General features: G+C 34.5%; 2 protein-coding genes and 2 non-coding genes across 4 annotated transcripts; all 4 read left to right on the top strand.

Annotated features, from left to right (window-relative positions):
- Positions 1–268: 268 nt before the first annotated feature.
- On the top strand, positions 269–4,592 carry LOC114726851 (protein CURVATURE THYLAKOID 1D, chloroplastic-like). Its single transcript, XM_028913567.1, has 5 exons — positions 269–480; positions 1,137–1,372; positions 3,507–3,611; positions 3,706–3,777; positions 3,856–4,592. The coding sequence occupies exons 1-5, from the start codon at positions 330–332 to the stop codon at positions 3,925–3,927; spliced, it is 636 nt and encodes a 211-aa protein (XP_028769400.1). The 5' UTR covers positions 269–329; the 3' UTR covers positions 3,928–4,592.
- LOC114726867 (small nucleolar RNA snoR128) lies at positions 2,415–2,508 on the top strand. Its single transcript, XR_003738536.1, has one exon. It is a non-coding gene; the product is annotated as a small nucleolar RNA snoR128 (small nucleolar RNA).
- Positions 2,804–2,897, top strand: LOC114726866 (small nucleolar RNA snoR128). The gene has a single exon (XR_003738535.1). It is a non-coding gene; the product is annotated as a small nucleolar RNA snoR128 (small nucleolar RNA).
- Positions 4,593–11,576: 6,984 nt separating the features above from the next.
- Positions 11,577–14,501, top strand: LOC114726848 (protein DETOXIFICATION 27-like). The gene is made up of 8 exons (XM_028913563.1): positions 11,577–11,936; positions 12,031–12,572; positions 12,672–12,758; positions 12,962–13,018; positions 13,444–13,682; positions 13,844–13,962; positions 14,112–14,201; positions 14,315–14,501. Exons 1-8 carry the CDS (start codon positions 11,601–11,603, stop codon positions 14,399–14,401), a joined length of 1,557 nt encoding a protein of 518 aa, XP_028769396.1. The 5' UTR covers positions 11,577–11,600; the 3' UTR covers positions 14,402–14,501.
- Positions 14,502–14,721: the final 220 nt, after the last annotated feature.

Raw genomic sequence — 14,721 nt, 5'->3', positions numbered from 1 at the left:
TGATATGATAGTGATAAACTCTTCGTATTCTTGTGTGTATTCGTAAAAGAAAATTTTGGACAAAAAAAAAAAGTATTCGTAAAAGAAAACTGACACGTACCTGCTCGGGGAAAAAAAGAGAGAAAACTTTGTTGTTGTTGTTGTTTTTTTTTTTTGGGGTTTCCACCGTTGCATCAAAATACAAAAAAATGTAAACTCCAGAAAGAGAAAAAATCTGGAAACCCTAGAGGCCACGTGTATATAAGAGGTGAGAAACCTCATTTTCTTTCGCGTCTTCGGTTCTTCCCCATTTCTCCTCGCTCAGTGACAGCCACTGCAAGCTTCTGGAAATGGAGCTTTGTACAGTTCAGGCCTCCTTCAAACTTCCCAATAATAATGCCTTCTGCGTCGGGATTCCTCCTGATTCCCCTTCCCTCGCTAAACCCTTCCTTTTTCTCAGAAAAACCCCAGTGATTAGCACCTCTGGCAACATGCTATCTCGTACGTTCTCCATCCCTTACATTCGGTCTCAATCGAAATCATAAAGTAGGTTGCTTGTACTTTTTTCTGTAATTTTCCCTCTTTTATTTGGGCTTGAGCTGATTGGGTTTGCCGGTTATGTTAGGAACTTCTGTTTATTTATTCTGATACGCCACTCTTGGTTTTCAAAAATTCTTGCATGGTAGTTCGTTCATAAAAGGATATGGTTTCGCCCTTTTATTTCCCGCCGGGTTCTCTTTATGTTCTTACAAAGTTGATCCCAACACTCTTCCTATTGCTTAACTCATCAGTCTCCATCTCAACTTATTAGTGGGGTCGTAGTTTTTTCAAATTCTGTTCTGAGAAGACTCATCTATGGTGTGGTCTGCTGTCTTAAATTACTTGAATACCTGCGACATCCCCTCCCCGGGGGGAGGGAGTTCCATGGAATATAAGAAAGATCAGTAATCCTCAAAATGTTTGTCTTGCTAAAATGAACGTCACCTTAGAAAAATCTTAGCATTTCCTACTTCTAGAGTAGTCGAACTCTGTCTTATGACACTGACGGTTGCAAACATAAGGTTGCCGCTATTTTTCTGTACCGTCATTTACTAAGTGCAGAGCAATTATGAACATTACTATAAAGTACATGACTTGCACTTTTTCCTATCGTTCAGGTTCAACTTCCTTGATTTATGTGTCACCAAGGGCAAAAGTATCCGATGAAACATCTGGTGGGCCAAGTCAATTTGTTGATGAGAAACCAGACCGTGCAATAATTGTGGAGGATGTTAAAACAACCGAAAATAATGCATTCAGTGGAAACGTGGCATCCGAAGAAACAAAAGAAGAATCACCCGTGGATGAGCTAGTGCAGCCGTTTGATTTTGCTGAAAAACTTGAAAATATAAAGGTTGCTGGAGCTACATTTTCTGTACTCTTATTTGATTTTAGTAGTCCGTGTCATGTCTATGCCCACTAGGGACTACAATTCTGGTTTCCTATCTGCATTAAGTGATTTATTACGTAACTATTCAGTTGAAGATATTTTTACTAGATGCTTGGCTGTTTCTCTCTATACTCACTAGTGACTACAATTTTGGTGCTTTTCTATTGAATTTGACTTTCCTGTTGTGTAATCCCCGATGAAAGTTGTATGAATCTGTGTTTCATAGAAACCATTTAATTCCATATGAGACAATCCCGCTGGTGTTTATATTTTGGTATTGTATTATTGGACTTACTTTATTTTATCTTGCAAATTTCTTCCCATCCCTTAGAACCCAGGTGGGACAAGATACTTTGAATTGGTTTTTGGTTTTTACGCCTTGGTGTCTTGAAGGGAGTGTTCCTAATTTCAAGGGTTAAGTGCAGCTTTTCTATATTTGGTATTTGCACCTCTTGTGTAATCTTTCCTCTCTGACAATAATTCTTGTTTTATTTTAAAAAATATTTGTTCTGTAGGTTTTTGTCTATTTAATTTCAAAATAGCCCTTTTGTTTGTTGTTGAAAATATGAATTATACCCTGAGCATTAAATTGTTGATCCTAAATATGCATTTCTTGACTTAATGGACCCATGTTCAAATTGAGCTGCTGTGAGGACTCTACAGATTGTTGATGACATTCGCAGAATGTTCGATGATACGAACCTGAGTTGTTATCCAAGCAACCTCACATGGCTTCATCCTTCCCCGTTTTATCTGATACCAGTGTTTAATGTTTTCAAACTTGTAACTAAAGTCTGACTGCATCCTCAATTTTTAAATCTTCTTTTTCCTAATAATATTTCATCCTTTACCCAGAAAACAATTTCACATTGCTCTGTACATTTTCCCCTATAATCCTATTATTTTTTTGTTTCAATTTGTGCCTCTTGTATTGGGCATTGAGTGTTTGGTCCAATGGTTGTATTTATTTACTCATTTTGAACTGCGGTCAAAACACCAAATTGAGTTGCTGTGATGACCCTATTCAAGATTGATGGCATTCATAGTATGTCTTATGAGACTTCGGCAGAAATGTCGAACCTGAGCGGTTACCTGAGCAACTTCATGTGGATCAGCCTAACTCCCCCAACCCCCAAATTTTTTTTTTTTGAATGGCTTACAGTTGTGACTAATTAAAACCTGTAATTGTAAGCAGGAATTTTGAAATCTCATCTCTTTTATAACCATTCTTCCAGCATCAGTGCTTCTACTGTTGAAAAAGAATTCAACTTTGTTTAGTAAAATTTTTTAAATGTCTGTTTTTCTTCTGATATGTTCCTTTGCATTGAACAGTAAATTGCCTGTCCTGCAGGTGAATCTATTTATGTAGTTATATAGACCTATTTCCAAATTTAGTTGCTGTGATGATCGTAAGGGTTATTGATGATATTCATGGAATGTCTCATGAGATTTTGACAATTATGTCAAACCTGAGCGGTTACCTGAGCAACTCTACGTGTGTTCACTTCTTTTGTCCTGTCTATTATCATTTACAATTATATGCTTTATTATTCGTAGTGGCTGTGTTGTTAAAATATGCTTTATTATTGGCACCGGCTGCATCGTTAAAATATTACAGTGATTCTCTAGTGTTTATCTGCGCTTTACATTTAATGGTATTCCTGCTGATTAATGAGATATTAACCTTGATTTTAAAATTCAAACTGTGTGTTTCTGAACTGGTTGCATTCTTTGCTGATCTACATTTTTCTCATGTAACTTCTTGCCCTCCTCTTTAATTTCTTATCGATCCTTTTATGCCTTTATCCTTTTTGTGTAACCTATCCTGGCGTCCTGTTTCTTCTATCTAATTAGCTATAGCTATGAGGAAGTGAGCATGCAATGTGACTAGGTTTTACAAAATCATATATGGGTTTGAAGTTACTTCTTTGAAGGCACTGATCAGTTAGATTAAATGCAGTTTGGACCTTTGTTTGTGAATTCTTTTTATTGCCTTATATTCATGCCCTTGCCATGAAACCAGCTGTTTTTCTGTTATTATGAATCTGAATACAGACTATGCTACTCGCCCAAGCTTGATTCCTTCCTTTCATTTCAGTTTGACATAGATGACACGGGTTCTATTCTCTTGTATGGAGGAGGTGCTGTAATTGCGTTGTGGCTAACATCAGCTGTTGTTGGTGCTATTGATTCTATCCCACTGGTTTGTATTGGTTTAGTATCATGTTATGCTTTCAAGCAATAAACATTTTTTTATATGTAACTCTTGTTTTTGGTTTTCATCATTGGGACATCAGATTCCCAAATTGCTGGAAGTAGTGGGCCTTGCATATACTCTATGGTTCACTTACCGCTATCTTCTCTTCAAGGTACATATTTTGGTTTTTCTGCTGATATTTTTTAGGCGATTTAGATAAATAGGATTAATTATATGTATTAACTCGCAGAAAAATAGGGATGAACTGGCCATGAAAATAGAAGAGCTCAAGGCACAAGTACTGGGTTCAGAAGATGGCTAGTCCTTCTGGTAGGATGAGCTATGCTACTGTAGTTGCATTACCATATATCTGTATAGGGATAATTGCTCTAAATTGTGGAAGCTAATATGTTGATGGTTCTTCCCTGAAAAGAATTTTTTCTTCCCCGTAGCACACAAGTTTGTATGTGGTATGCTAGATTGGGAAATATAATCTGAATTGGCCGTTAATCTTCCTCTTCCCGGTGGGGTGTTCCCGGCACATTGTGGTCAAGATCATTTCGTCGTTCCTCAGTGTAATCTATGGCACCTTGCTTTTGTTCCTTTTGCCGTACAAGCAAAACGGCCCAATGTTGCATTGCCAATCAGTTAATAGCTTTGACTGGGAAAATGAAAGAATTATAGCTGAGTTGGATGTTTTTGGACTTTGGGTTGGACTAGAATGGGTCTTTTAGATTTTTCTTGTGCTAGTGCGTGGAGACTGAATTCATTCCACGTGGTCTACTTGATTTTATTAGCCTTTTGATTCCACCAATTTAATTAAGTTGATCCAATCGAATTCAAAAGTAATCGCTTGGTGTCTTGATTAGAAAAGTCAAAAGTGGGTCAATATTTATGTGATCAAACCTATGATTACAAAACAGATGCATTATTTAGTGAACCTATGTATTCTCTGGAACTTGGAAGTAGTCTTTATGCTTTTGATCATTCTCCATCAAGTCATTTCTTTTTGTTCACTGAATTTAGTGAACCGATGTATTTTCTGATAGTTGATTAATACATGATCTCATTTCTACCCCCCCCCCCCCAGAAAGAAGAAAAAGAAAAGACAAAAAAAAAGAAGAAGAAAAAACCTCAAACAAAAGCCAAAAACTCCAGCATTGAAGATAGGTGCAGAATGCTTGGATTAACCATGGAAAGTAGTGTGAATACCATGGAAATGGAGGTTTTCAGAACCAAGAAGAAAGATGTGGGGGATTAAAGAACTAGTTGGGGAAGATGGCTTCTTTTAGCAGACGCCTGTTTTCTCGCTCAGTAGGCACGCTGGAAGACCATTTTGCCCATCCTTGTGTCTCATGAGTACGAAAATGCCATTGTAATTTGACTTCAATCAAAAGTTCAATGAAGATAATTTTGTCCAGCTCTTATCTTCAAATATGAAAGTAAAACCGATCAAGTTCCCTATTTTACGAAGTTAAGAAGAATAATAATTTGAGCTCCAAAAATTTCGAAATTTGTAAATAAATCTAATCAACTACCATATTTACCTAATCGAGACCCGAGTGGCATTGAAAAGAAGTGTTAGACGAACCATCTCGCTAAATCCAGAGCTTGCGGCAGGTTTTCAATTAGTTCGCTTTCACCGCTCTATTGTTAAAAATGTGGACTATTTTTTGCCAACAAAAATGTAGATATAGATATTGAAAAAAGGAGTGTTTGTTTTGTTGCTTCTATACTAGGAAGAAGTGTTTTGCTCTCTTCTGTGCGTGTGTGAAGGATGTGAGCGATATTTTCTAATGAAAAATGAAATATAGTGTTCCCAAAATATATACTACTTCCAATTCTCATTATAAGAACTAGTTGACTAATTTGAAAAAATTAAGAAAATAAGTTAAGTTAGTTATTTATAATAAATAGGTGTTGTTTTTTTTTAAAATATCTTTATTAATCAAGTGTGTTGGTTAGAACTACTATTATTAGAAGGACTACCTAAAAAAAAAGTATAAATATGAGAGAGAAAGTAGATTGAGGTCTTATAATTAGAATTAAACTAAAAGTCAAACAAGGTCTTATATTAAGGATTGGAGGTAGTGTATATACTTCTCTGGTTCTTAATATAAGACCCATTTAATTAATTTGATTAGATTGAGAAAGTTAAGTAAGTTAGTTAATTATAAGAAAAATGACACATTTTTCTTAAAACACCATAATCATCTTTCTTAATACCCCATCTCTTTCTTCTACTTGATTATAATTGAAGGAGTATCCATAACGGTAATTTAGAGAAAATTGATAAATATAAGAAATATGTCTTATATTTAGTACAAAAAATAACTCAAAAATTAGATTCTATATTAAGAACTGGATGAGTGTACATATATATATATATATATATATATATATAGTCATGGCTTCGTCTGAAAGCTTGTCCATACATTCACAAGTTCTAAATTCGTAATAATACTAAGTAAAATAATGGAGTAGCTGGTCAACAATTTTAAAATTAATGTCTCTATGGCACATTCGCGTACGTTGCTTTAGTCAAAAATTGTTCGGAGAAAGGCTTTGAGCCTCTTTCTAGCTTTCCCATTCAGATTTGTTTTCCCATGTTTTTTTTTTTTCTATTTTGGGAGTATCCCTCCATGTGACTCTGCTCCCAAATCCCCTGTTTTGGTACTATAAAAAAAAAAAAGGTCAACTTACTTTTTTAAGCCTTTTTAATTTTTTTAGTTGGTGATTATAGTTTTAACTTGTAAGAAATTCTCTTTCGGTAAATCATTCCTATTATGATTGCTCTCTCTGCTTCTGATTATAAAATCTCAAATTTTTAAATTTTTGTATGCGTAATTATAAATCTTTATGCAAAATTTAAAATATAATTAAATTTTTTAATTACTCCTCACAAGAGACCAAAAGTACTAATCTTATTTAATAAAAATGTGATTTTCAATAGCCACATTTAATTGAGAGCAAAAAGAAACAAATTTTTCATATCAAGACAAAATTTATTAGTAACAAAAAGACAAAACGTTACATATTAAACTCCCCAACTGAGGCGATACTGGAACCCAGTTGATCAGCTGGGCATGGGCTTCATTAATATTGTTTCTGACTTTTAGCAGTATGGTAGTCCAAAAATTTATTGTTGGTTAAACGTCCATGTTGATTATCATATTTATGATGTTAATGCTATGTTCAGATATTGTTTGGCAAAATCAAGTCTCATACCAGAAAAAGGCGTACCATCAAGGCATTAAGTTTGTGGACAATTTTATGAAATAGCTCTAGCAAAAAAAAAAAAAAAAAAAAAAATCTTTACGTTTTTCTTTAGTGGTAAGTCATAGTAAAGTAATACTCCTCCGGTTCTAAATATAAGATCTATTTTGTAGTGTAATTTACATTACAAAATAAGTCTTATATTTAGGACGGAGGAATAATTGTTTTCAAAGAGAAAATCTGATTGATTTTGAGCACTTCATTAACTGTTTATCTAGAGTTTTGCGATAACTGGGGAATTAATTAATAGTGGCATTCTAGCTTGAGAGCCTGTTTGGGTGCTCCAAAACCGTGGTTTCAGAAGCACTTTTTCGCAAAACGAAGTAACCTCCTCCACATATTTACTTCGTAATCCGTAAAAACACTTCTGAAACCATGGTTTGGTTTCTATCCAAACACTCCCTCAATTATTGATTAATGTTTGCGGTAATTGGTTGATTGTTCCATTTGTTTGTGGATTGACCTGACTTTGTTGAGCTGTTTATAAAAATTTAATTTGCTGTTAACTTAAAGTAGAAAGAGATTTGTAGCCTAAACAACGAGAAAAAAGAAGGGCCGCGTGCTTGAATTTTTAATCGTGAGATTATTGCTGTTATACTGTTTTTAGTCGTTAATAGAGTTAATATTATTGTTGATGCTTAAAATTTGATCAAACTTTAGTTTTGGTTCATATAGTCTCAAATTGTTGGTTTTAATCTCTATAATTTCATGAGTACCTGGTTTAACTTTAAGTATAAGGACCAAGACCAACACTTATTAAAAGTATAGGAATTGTTCGTTAAATCAAATCTTTATAAAATTATATTGATCAAGATCAAATATTTGAAATTGCAAGGATTAAAACTAAAACTTAACTAAACTATGAGAACTACAATGATATTAACCTTTGTTAATATACAATTCATTAAAAATGCTTGGCTTTAGACTAAACATTTCGTTCGTTTTTTATCAAAAAAAAAAAAAAATCACAAAAGCTTCCTGAATTTGCATTATTGATTGCAAACATGACATGCTGGAATTGTCTTATACCGCCGGTAATTTGGGATCGTATAGTTTTGGCTATTACTTATAATATTGACTTAAGCAGCAAAAATTAATAAACAATTTATCAAAGATCAGGTCATGGCGCATTGCATAAGTTTGGTAAATATTTTTTAAAGAATGACAAGTATAAGAAACAAAATGAATCAAGGTATTTTCACTAGTGCAGAATACCATATCTGGCATTGTTAAAATTGCATTTTTACTACCCCTCTGATTTTTAATGTATAACCTAATTGGGAAGTTAATGTTGATTCTATATGTAAGAATTGCTTTACATGTTTATCAATTTTTTTCATATTAACCCTATTGATATTCGCTCAACAATAATTAAGTAGAAGAGAAAAGAAAGAAATTAAAAAAGATACTTATAATGTTTTGGAAAGAACATATCACATTAATTAATTTAATTAATACCCTTAATCTACTTAAATTAACTGATTCGCTCCGATGTGAGGTGCAGTAGAAATAGCAATGATAGGACATAGTAATTTGGGAGAATTATAATGAGGTCTTAAAGAAGAAAAATAATTATTAAAAAAGTCTTTATAACAACCTAAGTAGCCAGTAATGACAAATTCTAGAGTTAGAAATGACAACTTTTAGGAGTTATTTTATAATTATTTTTTTTTGGAGACCTCACTATAATTCTCCCTTATAATTTCCGCATTGGTCATAAAGGAACATGCATCGTAATTATGATGTTTCTTAGAAATAAAATAGATGAAAAATATGACAAGTTTATTATCACTTCTAACCCTCAAGTGACAAGCACAAAATCCAGTAGTTAAATTAATATTTTATTCTAGTATATATTTAAGATTATCTAAACTCCCAGCTAAACTTATACCAATGAGTTGGGGGGGGGGGCTTAAAGTTTTTTTAGACACTTGAAATTAAAATATATTCTACCATTTTATTATGCACTTCACCACAGTACAAGAAACCATCTTCATATAGTATGAAACTAAGAGAAACACACACATATATAAAAAGAGTTCGTACTAGCATGGTGGCTCATCTTGAGAGTGATAACATTCCAAATTAGGAAATAAACGCTCAAAGGATGCTCAATTCCCACGTGTTCACATGTGATGCCCAGACAAAGTCCAGATCGACCTTGAATCTCATTCGGGAGATCAAACTCCCCCACGTCCTCTCAACTTTCTCCCATTGGATTCAACCAAAATTTAATATTTCATCAATGTCCCTAAATAAACATGAATTAATTAACTAATTTTTCCCATGTTATAGCTAAGATGATCACAGGCCAAATCAACAAGAATTAGATTTAGTAAAAGAAACTAGTTTCTCACAACGTACTAAACCGGTGTTCAAATTTTTACTTAAAGATGTATTAATATTTTGTGTTTCCTTGAAGATTATTGCCCCCTCAGACACAAAGTTACACAAAGACACCCAATAGCAGTATTTATTCGGTTCTAAATATAAGACCTTTATATAATGTATATAAGGATTTTATATTTAGGATAGGATGAGTAATAATTACTGAATTCATTGAATAAATCTAAACTCTGCACACCTAACTTCATAAATTTCGTACACATTTTTTAACGGAGGTAATAGTATTTCATTTCGGCCATTCAAACATATAGGTATGGGTGATAACGTTTCAAATTAATGAGTAAGAAATTTGACAATTCAGTATTTGAGTGATGACAACTCGCATTTCATAATATTGTGAACACTTTAATGCTAAAAAATAATCGAAAGACTATTTGGACTATTCAAGAGTAGGGAACGAGTATGGAGCTTTTCAGTCGAATCAATCAATCAAAGTTTGACACAGAACACTTCATCATCAGAAGGTTAGAGGAATATTGAGTGTTCCGAAGAAAAAACCAAGTTCAAAGAAAAACTAAAAGCAGTCCAATAACAAGGTTAACATTAGAACACTATAAAGTTAGTTAAAAAGCAACCCTTTAGTAAGTGATTTTTAGAACATTCTCAACTTATGAGACTATGAAAATCAAGTTCATATTTAACTAAAGACTTAAATACATAAGGTTTCATTACATACTCAAGTGATAGGATAGGAGTTAACCTAGATTACAAGTGATGAGGGACTAAAATCTAAGAGCTAATATCTGCACTTAAATTCTTGATACTCCTTTTGGTTCACATTTATAGAGGTTACTTTAACTAATTCATTAGTATCAGAAATAGCAGTTATCCGATTAAATTTGTTCTAGATTAAAAAACTTTTCTACGTTATGAAGGGGAGAAAAAGACACAATGACTTGTATTTAAGCATTAATTGTACAAACAAAATTGACAAATGAGTACTACCTCCGGTCCTAATTATAAGAATTAGTTGACTAATTTGAAGAAATTAAAGAAGTAAATTGAGTTAGTTATTTGTCCTAAATAGGTGTTGTCTTTTTTAAAATATCCTTACTAATCAAGTGTATTGACTAGAACTATTATTGTTAGAAGAGCTACTTTGAGAAGAAAATATATAAATATGAGAGACAAAGTGGATTGGAGTCTTATATTTATGACTAAAATAAAAGTTAAATAGAATTTTATATTAAGGACCGGAGGTAGTATTAATTACTCTTCAAGTAATTTATACTTTAGATTAAGTCATTCTTTTAGAATTAACTTATATTGTGGAAAGGGGGAGTATCGTCGAGCTTTCTCTGTAAAAATTAAAAGTTACTTATATTTAAAAATATATAGAAGGGGGAAGCTTTGAGTGATTTAAAAGTAAAACGTAGCTGGCTAGGTGTGTTGTACCATTTTTATGGTACGTGGAATTTTGAAACAATTTTAACATGTTATATCCTTAAAACAACTTCGTCGATTTTATGAATTATCTTGTACTAAACTTACAATTCATTCCGTGTGCGCTCATTAATTAATCTTTAAATTACACATCTTCACTTTGAGTCCAAAAAAAAAAAAAATTACACATCTTCACCAATCTCATAAACATTTATTTCTTCGAAAGAAGCTTTTTTTTTTTTTTTTAAACTTCTACCATTCAAACATGTACGAAAGTATGATAAATTTTTTAAATTGAGTAGAACTGTGATAATCTAACGAGTTGTGCCAGCGTCACTCGTCTGATCACATATACTATACTACCTCTGCTTCTAATTATAAGATTCAGTTGACTAATTTGAAAAAAATTAAAGAAAGAATTTAAGTTAGTTATTTGTAATAAATAGATATTGTCTAGTTAAGTTAGTTATTTGTAATAAATAGGTATTATCTTTCCTAAAATATCCTTACTAATTAACTATATTGGCTAGAATTATAATTATTAGAATGACTATCTTAGAAAAAAAATATATAAATGTAAGAGACAAAGTGAATTGAGGTCTTATATTTAAGATCAAAATAAAAATTAAACATGATTTTATATTAAGCATCGGAAGTAGTATTTTGGAGCATAACCTTCATTCTTTGGGTTAATTAAAAAAAAAAAAAAAAACTAGCCACCAGGCCACAATGGGTGCATGTTAGGTTGGCACGTGGCAGTGCAGGGGGGTCTAGTCTAGAATCAGCCTCTCAAATCTAAGCCACACCAATTTAATTCATAATCGTGCTTGGACCAAAAAAAAAAAAAATCATAATCATGCATTTGACAATACCATAAATAGAAGGGGGTGGGTGTGTTTCGGTGATCGGAAAAAAAGAAAAAGCTCAAGGATGTCTTCTACCTGGAGCAGAGGAGACACATTTGAGGATGAAGCTAAACTTCCTTTACTGCAACACACTCCTCCGGCTTCCGGTGATACCCAGATAGTTCAAGCAGTGGAGGACGAGGAAGAAGATCATCCTCCTCACGATGAATCACTCACATCTCAGACCTTGCACGAATCCAAGAAGCTCTGGAAGATTGTGGGCCCCACCATCGTCTTCCGTATGGCTTCCTACTCCATGATCGTCGTCTCCCAGGCCTACGCCGGCCACATCGGCGATCTCGAGCTCGCTGCCATTTCCATCGGCTACAACGTCATCATGGGCTTGGATTTCGGCTTGTTGGTAACTTCTTTTCTTGCCCTCCTTTGTTGTCAGCTTCCCCTGTTTTCTTAACATATCTGAAATTTGAAAATCAAGTTTTCTTTGATTGGTTCAGTTGGGAATGGCCAGTGCATTGGAAACACTTTGTGGGCAAGCTTTTGGGGCTAAGAAATACCACATGTTGGGAGTGTACATGCAAAGATCGTGGGTTGTGTTAACGCTGTGCTGCATTTTCTCGTTACCTCTGTTTCTGTTCGCCTCTCCGATCATGAAGTTCTTGGGGGAGCCTACGTCGGTGTCCGAGCTTACCGGTGTCGTGGCTAATTGGATGATTCCCCTCCATTTTTGTTTTGCCTTCGTTTTCCCGTTGCAGAGATTCTTTCAATGTCAGACCAAGACCGTGGTCCCTGCTTGGGTTTCTCTGGTGGCTCTGGGACTTCATGTGTTCCTAACTTGGTTGTTCGTCGATGTCTTCAACTTCGGAGTGATCGGTGTCACTATCACTTTGTGTTTGGCGTGGTGGAATCTGGTGTTTGGATTAATGGGTTACATCGTTTGTGGTGGGTGTCCTTTGACGTGGACTGGTTTCTCGATTCAAGCTTTTTCTGGCCTCTGTGAATTTCTCAAGCTCTCTGCTTCTTCTGGGGTCATGCTCTGGTACTTGATTTCTCCCTTTTAGCAATTCGAATTTGCTTATAGTGAATACGAGTGGTTTATTCATATGTTTTGATCCATATGCTTCCGTGTCTTAAACAGCTTGGAGACATGGTACTACAGAATTTTGATCCTCATAGCTGGAACTTTGAACAACGCAGAGCTTACTCTAGATGCTCTATCCATCTGGTACAGAAACCGTCCGTGAACAATTATATTTTAGCATAACTTGCTTAATGTTTTCACTTTTTAGGAAGCATACCAGTCAAAACGGAAAGCTTTTTCTAGAGCCAAGAGTCAGATAGATATGTTTTAATTTTAGTTTACTTTTTCGAAAGGGTGTTGTTATCAATTTGTCAAGCTCACGATGACAATCTCATTACATTTTGCAGCATGTCCATTAATGGCTGGGAGATGATGATTCCCCTCGCTTTCTTTGCAGCCGCTGGGTAGGCACTCCTCCCGCAGTTACATCTTTTGTCTTTCGTTATTATTGTTCATTTTTCCTTCTTAGAAGCCTCTTTCTGGAAGATGTAGATCGATTTGTACTTTTTTCCCCAGAATGGAAAGTGGGGTGACTAAGTAGTAAATACCCACTTATTATCCTCACCTTTCGCTATTTGACTATTTGCTTCTGGGAAAAAGGCCAAAACTAGTAGATCTAACATGGAATCTTCAATAAATTCATGTTCCAGATAGTTACTTAGATCTGAGCATCTCAAAATTCACAGTAGCTCAGTTCATACTTATTCTCTTACGCCAACGTTGTTTATCCATAACATATATCCGTGCAATCTGCAGAATGAAAATCTATAATAAAGTTGAATACTATACAGTAATGAAATAGTTGGTGTTTCATTTGATTTGTTTGTAGAGTTCGGGTGGCGAATGAACTTGGAGCAGGGAATGGAAGAGGAGCCAAGTTCGCAACAAATGTATCCGTACTGACGTCCTTAGCCATTGGAGTGGTATTCTGGGTTCTGATAATGTTATTCGACTACCAAATTGCCAGCTTCTTCTCTTCCAGTGAATCTGTTCTGCAAGCAGTTTTAGATCTGAAGCTCCTCTTAGCTTTCACCGTGCTTCTCAACAGCGTTCAACCAGTTATCTCAGGTGACTTGTTTCTTCCATATTGAGCAAGCAGACAAAATATGACACCATTGAACAACATCAATTAGGAGGTTTCTCGGGATTTCGGGAGGCAGACATGAAGATAACTGTGGATTCTGAGAATGAATGGTTTGATGACACGTGTGTATGGTTGTGTCTGCCAGGTGTTGCTGTGGGATTGGGGTGGCAAACATACGTGGCTTACATAAACCTGGGCTGCTATTATTTGATCGGCCTTCCACTTGGATATCTCCTTGGCTTCCACTTCAACCTTGGCGTCCCGGTGGGTCATCATCATCTTCATCATCTCTCTCTCTCTCTCTCTCTATGCAAGAAATAAGCTCTAAATTCTAATATGCTTATTGCTTTGTGATCAAAGTTGAAACCTTTATTTGATGTGCAAGGTATTTAAAAGTAGTGTGTGAAATGCAGGGGATATGGAGTGGAATGTTGTGGGGTGGCACTGGGACTCAAACCCTATTGTTAGGCATCATGATCCTTCGCTGCAACTGGGAGAAAGAGGTAAGAACAAAGTCATATGCATCTGAGAAGAAGATGGATAACACTAATAAATAGAATGAAGTGAGATTTGTTATAATGGTCTTTTAATTTGTATGATGGAATTAATGTTGCAGGCGGAGAGAGCTAGGAGACACGTAGAGAAGTGGGATACCGAGAACAAGTTAGATCCTCCAACCTTGACATCGACCATCCACCACTGAATTTCTTTTTCTTTCTTTGTTGTTTTCCTTGCTTTGTCAACATTTCACATTATGTGAATTTAAGCAAACAAAAAATAATTTACATATATTATTCTTTTTATATTGCTAGGATGTTTGGAAACCCTCATAAGCATTAAAAAAAAAAAACTTTCACACAAATAAGATAAAACTCTTCTCACATACTCATATTAGACTTCGTAAAGTCACTTTTAAAAAGCTAATCCAAACACCCACAACTGTCTTGTTCTTTAATATAAAAACTAGTTGAGAGATTTATTTTGATCATAAATATAAAACTTTAATCTATTGTTTTTTAAATG

Source organism: Neltuma alba, unplaced genomic scaffold (assembly GCF_004799145.2).
Source record: "Neltuma alba isolate B1F8T4 unplaced genomic scaffold, ASM479914v2 tig00012407_pilon, whole genome shotgun sequence".
NCBI lineage: Eukaryota > Viridiplantae > Streptophyta > Magnoliopsida > Fabales > Fabaceae > Neltuma > Neltuma alba.
The sequence above is the reverse complement of the archived record's forward strand: the minus strand, read 5'-3'. Positions and strand labels throughout refer to the sequence as shown.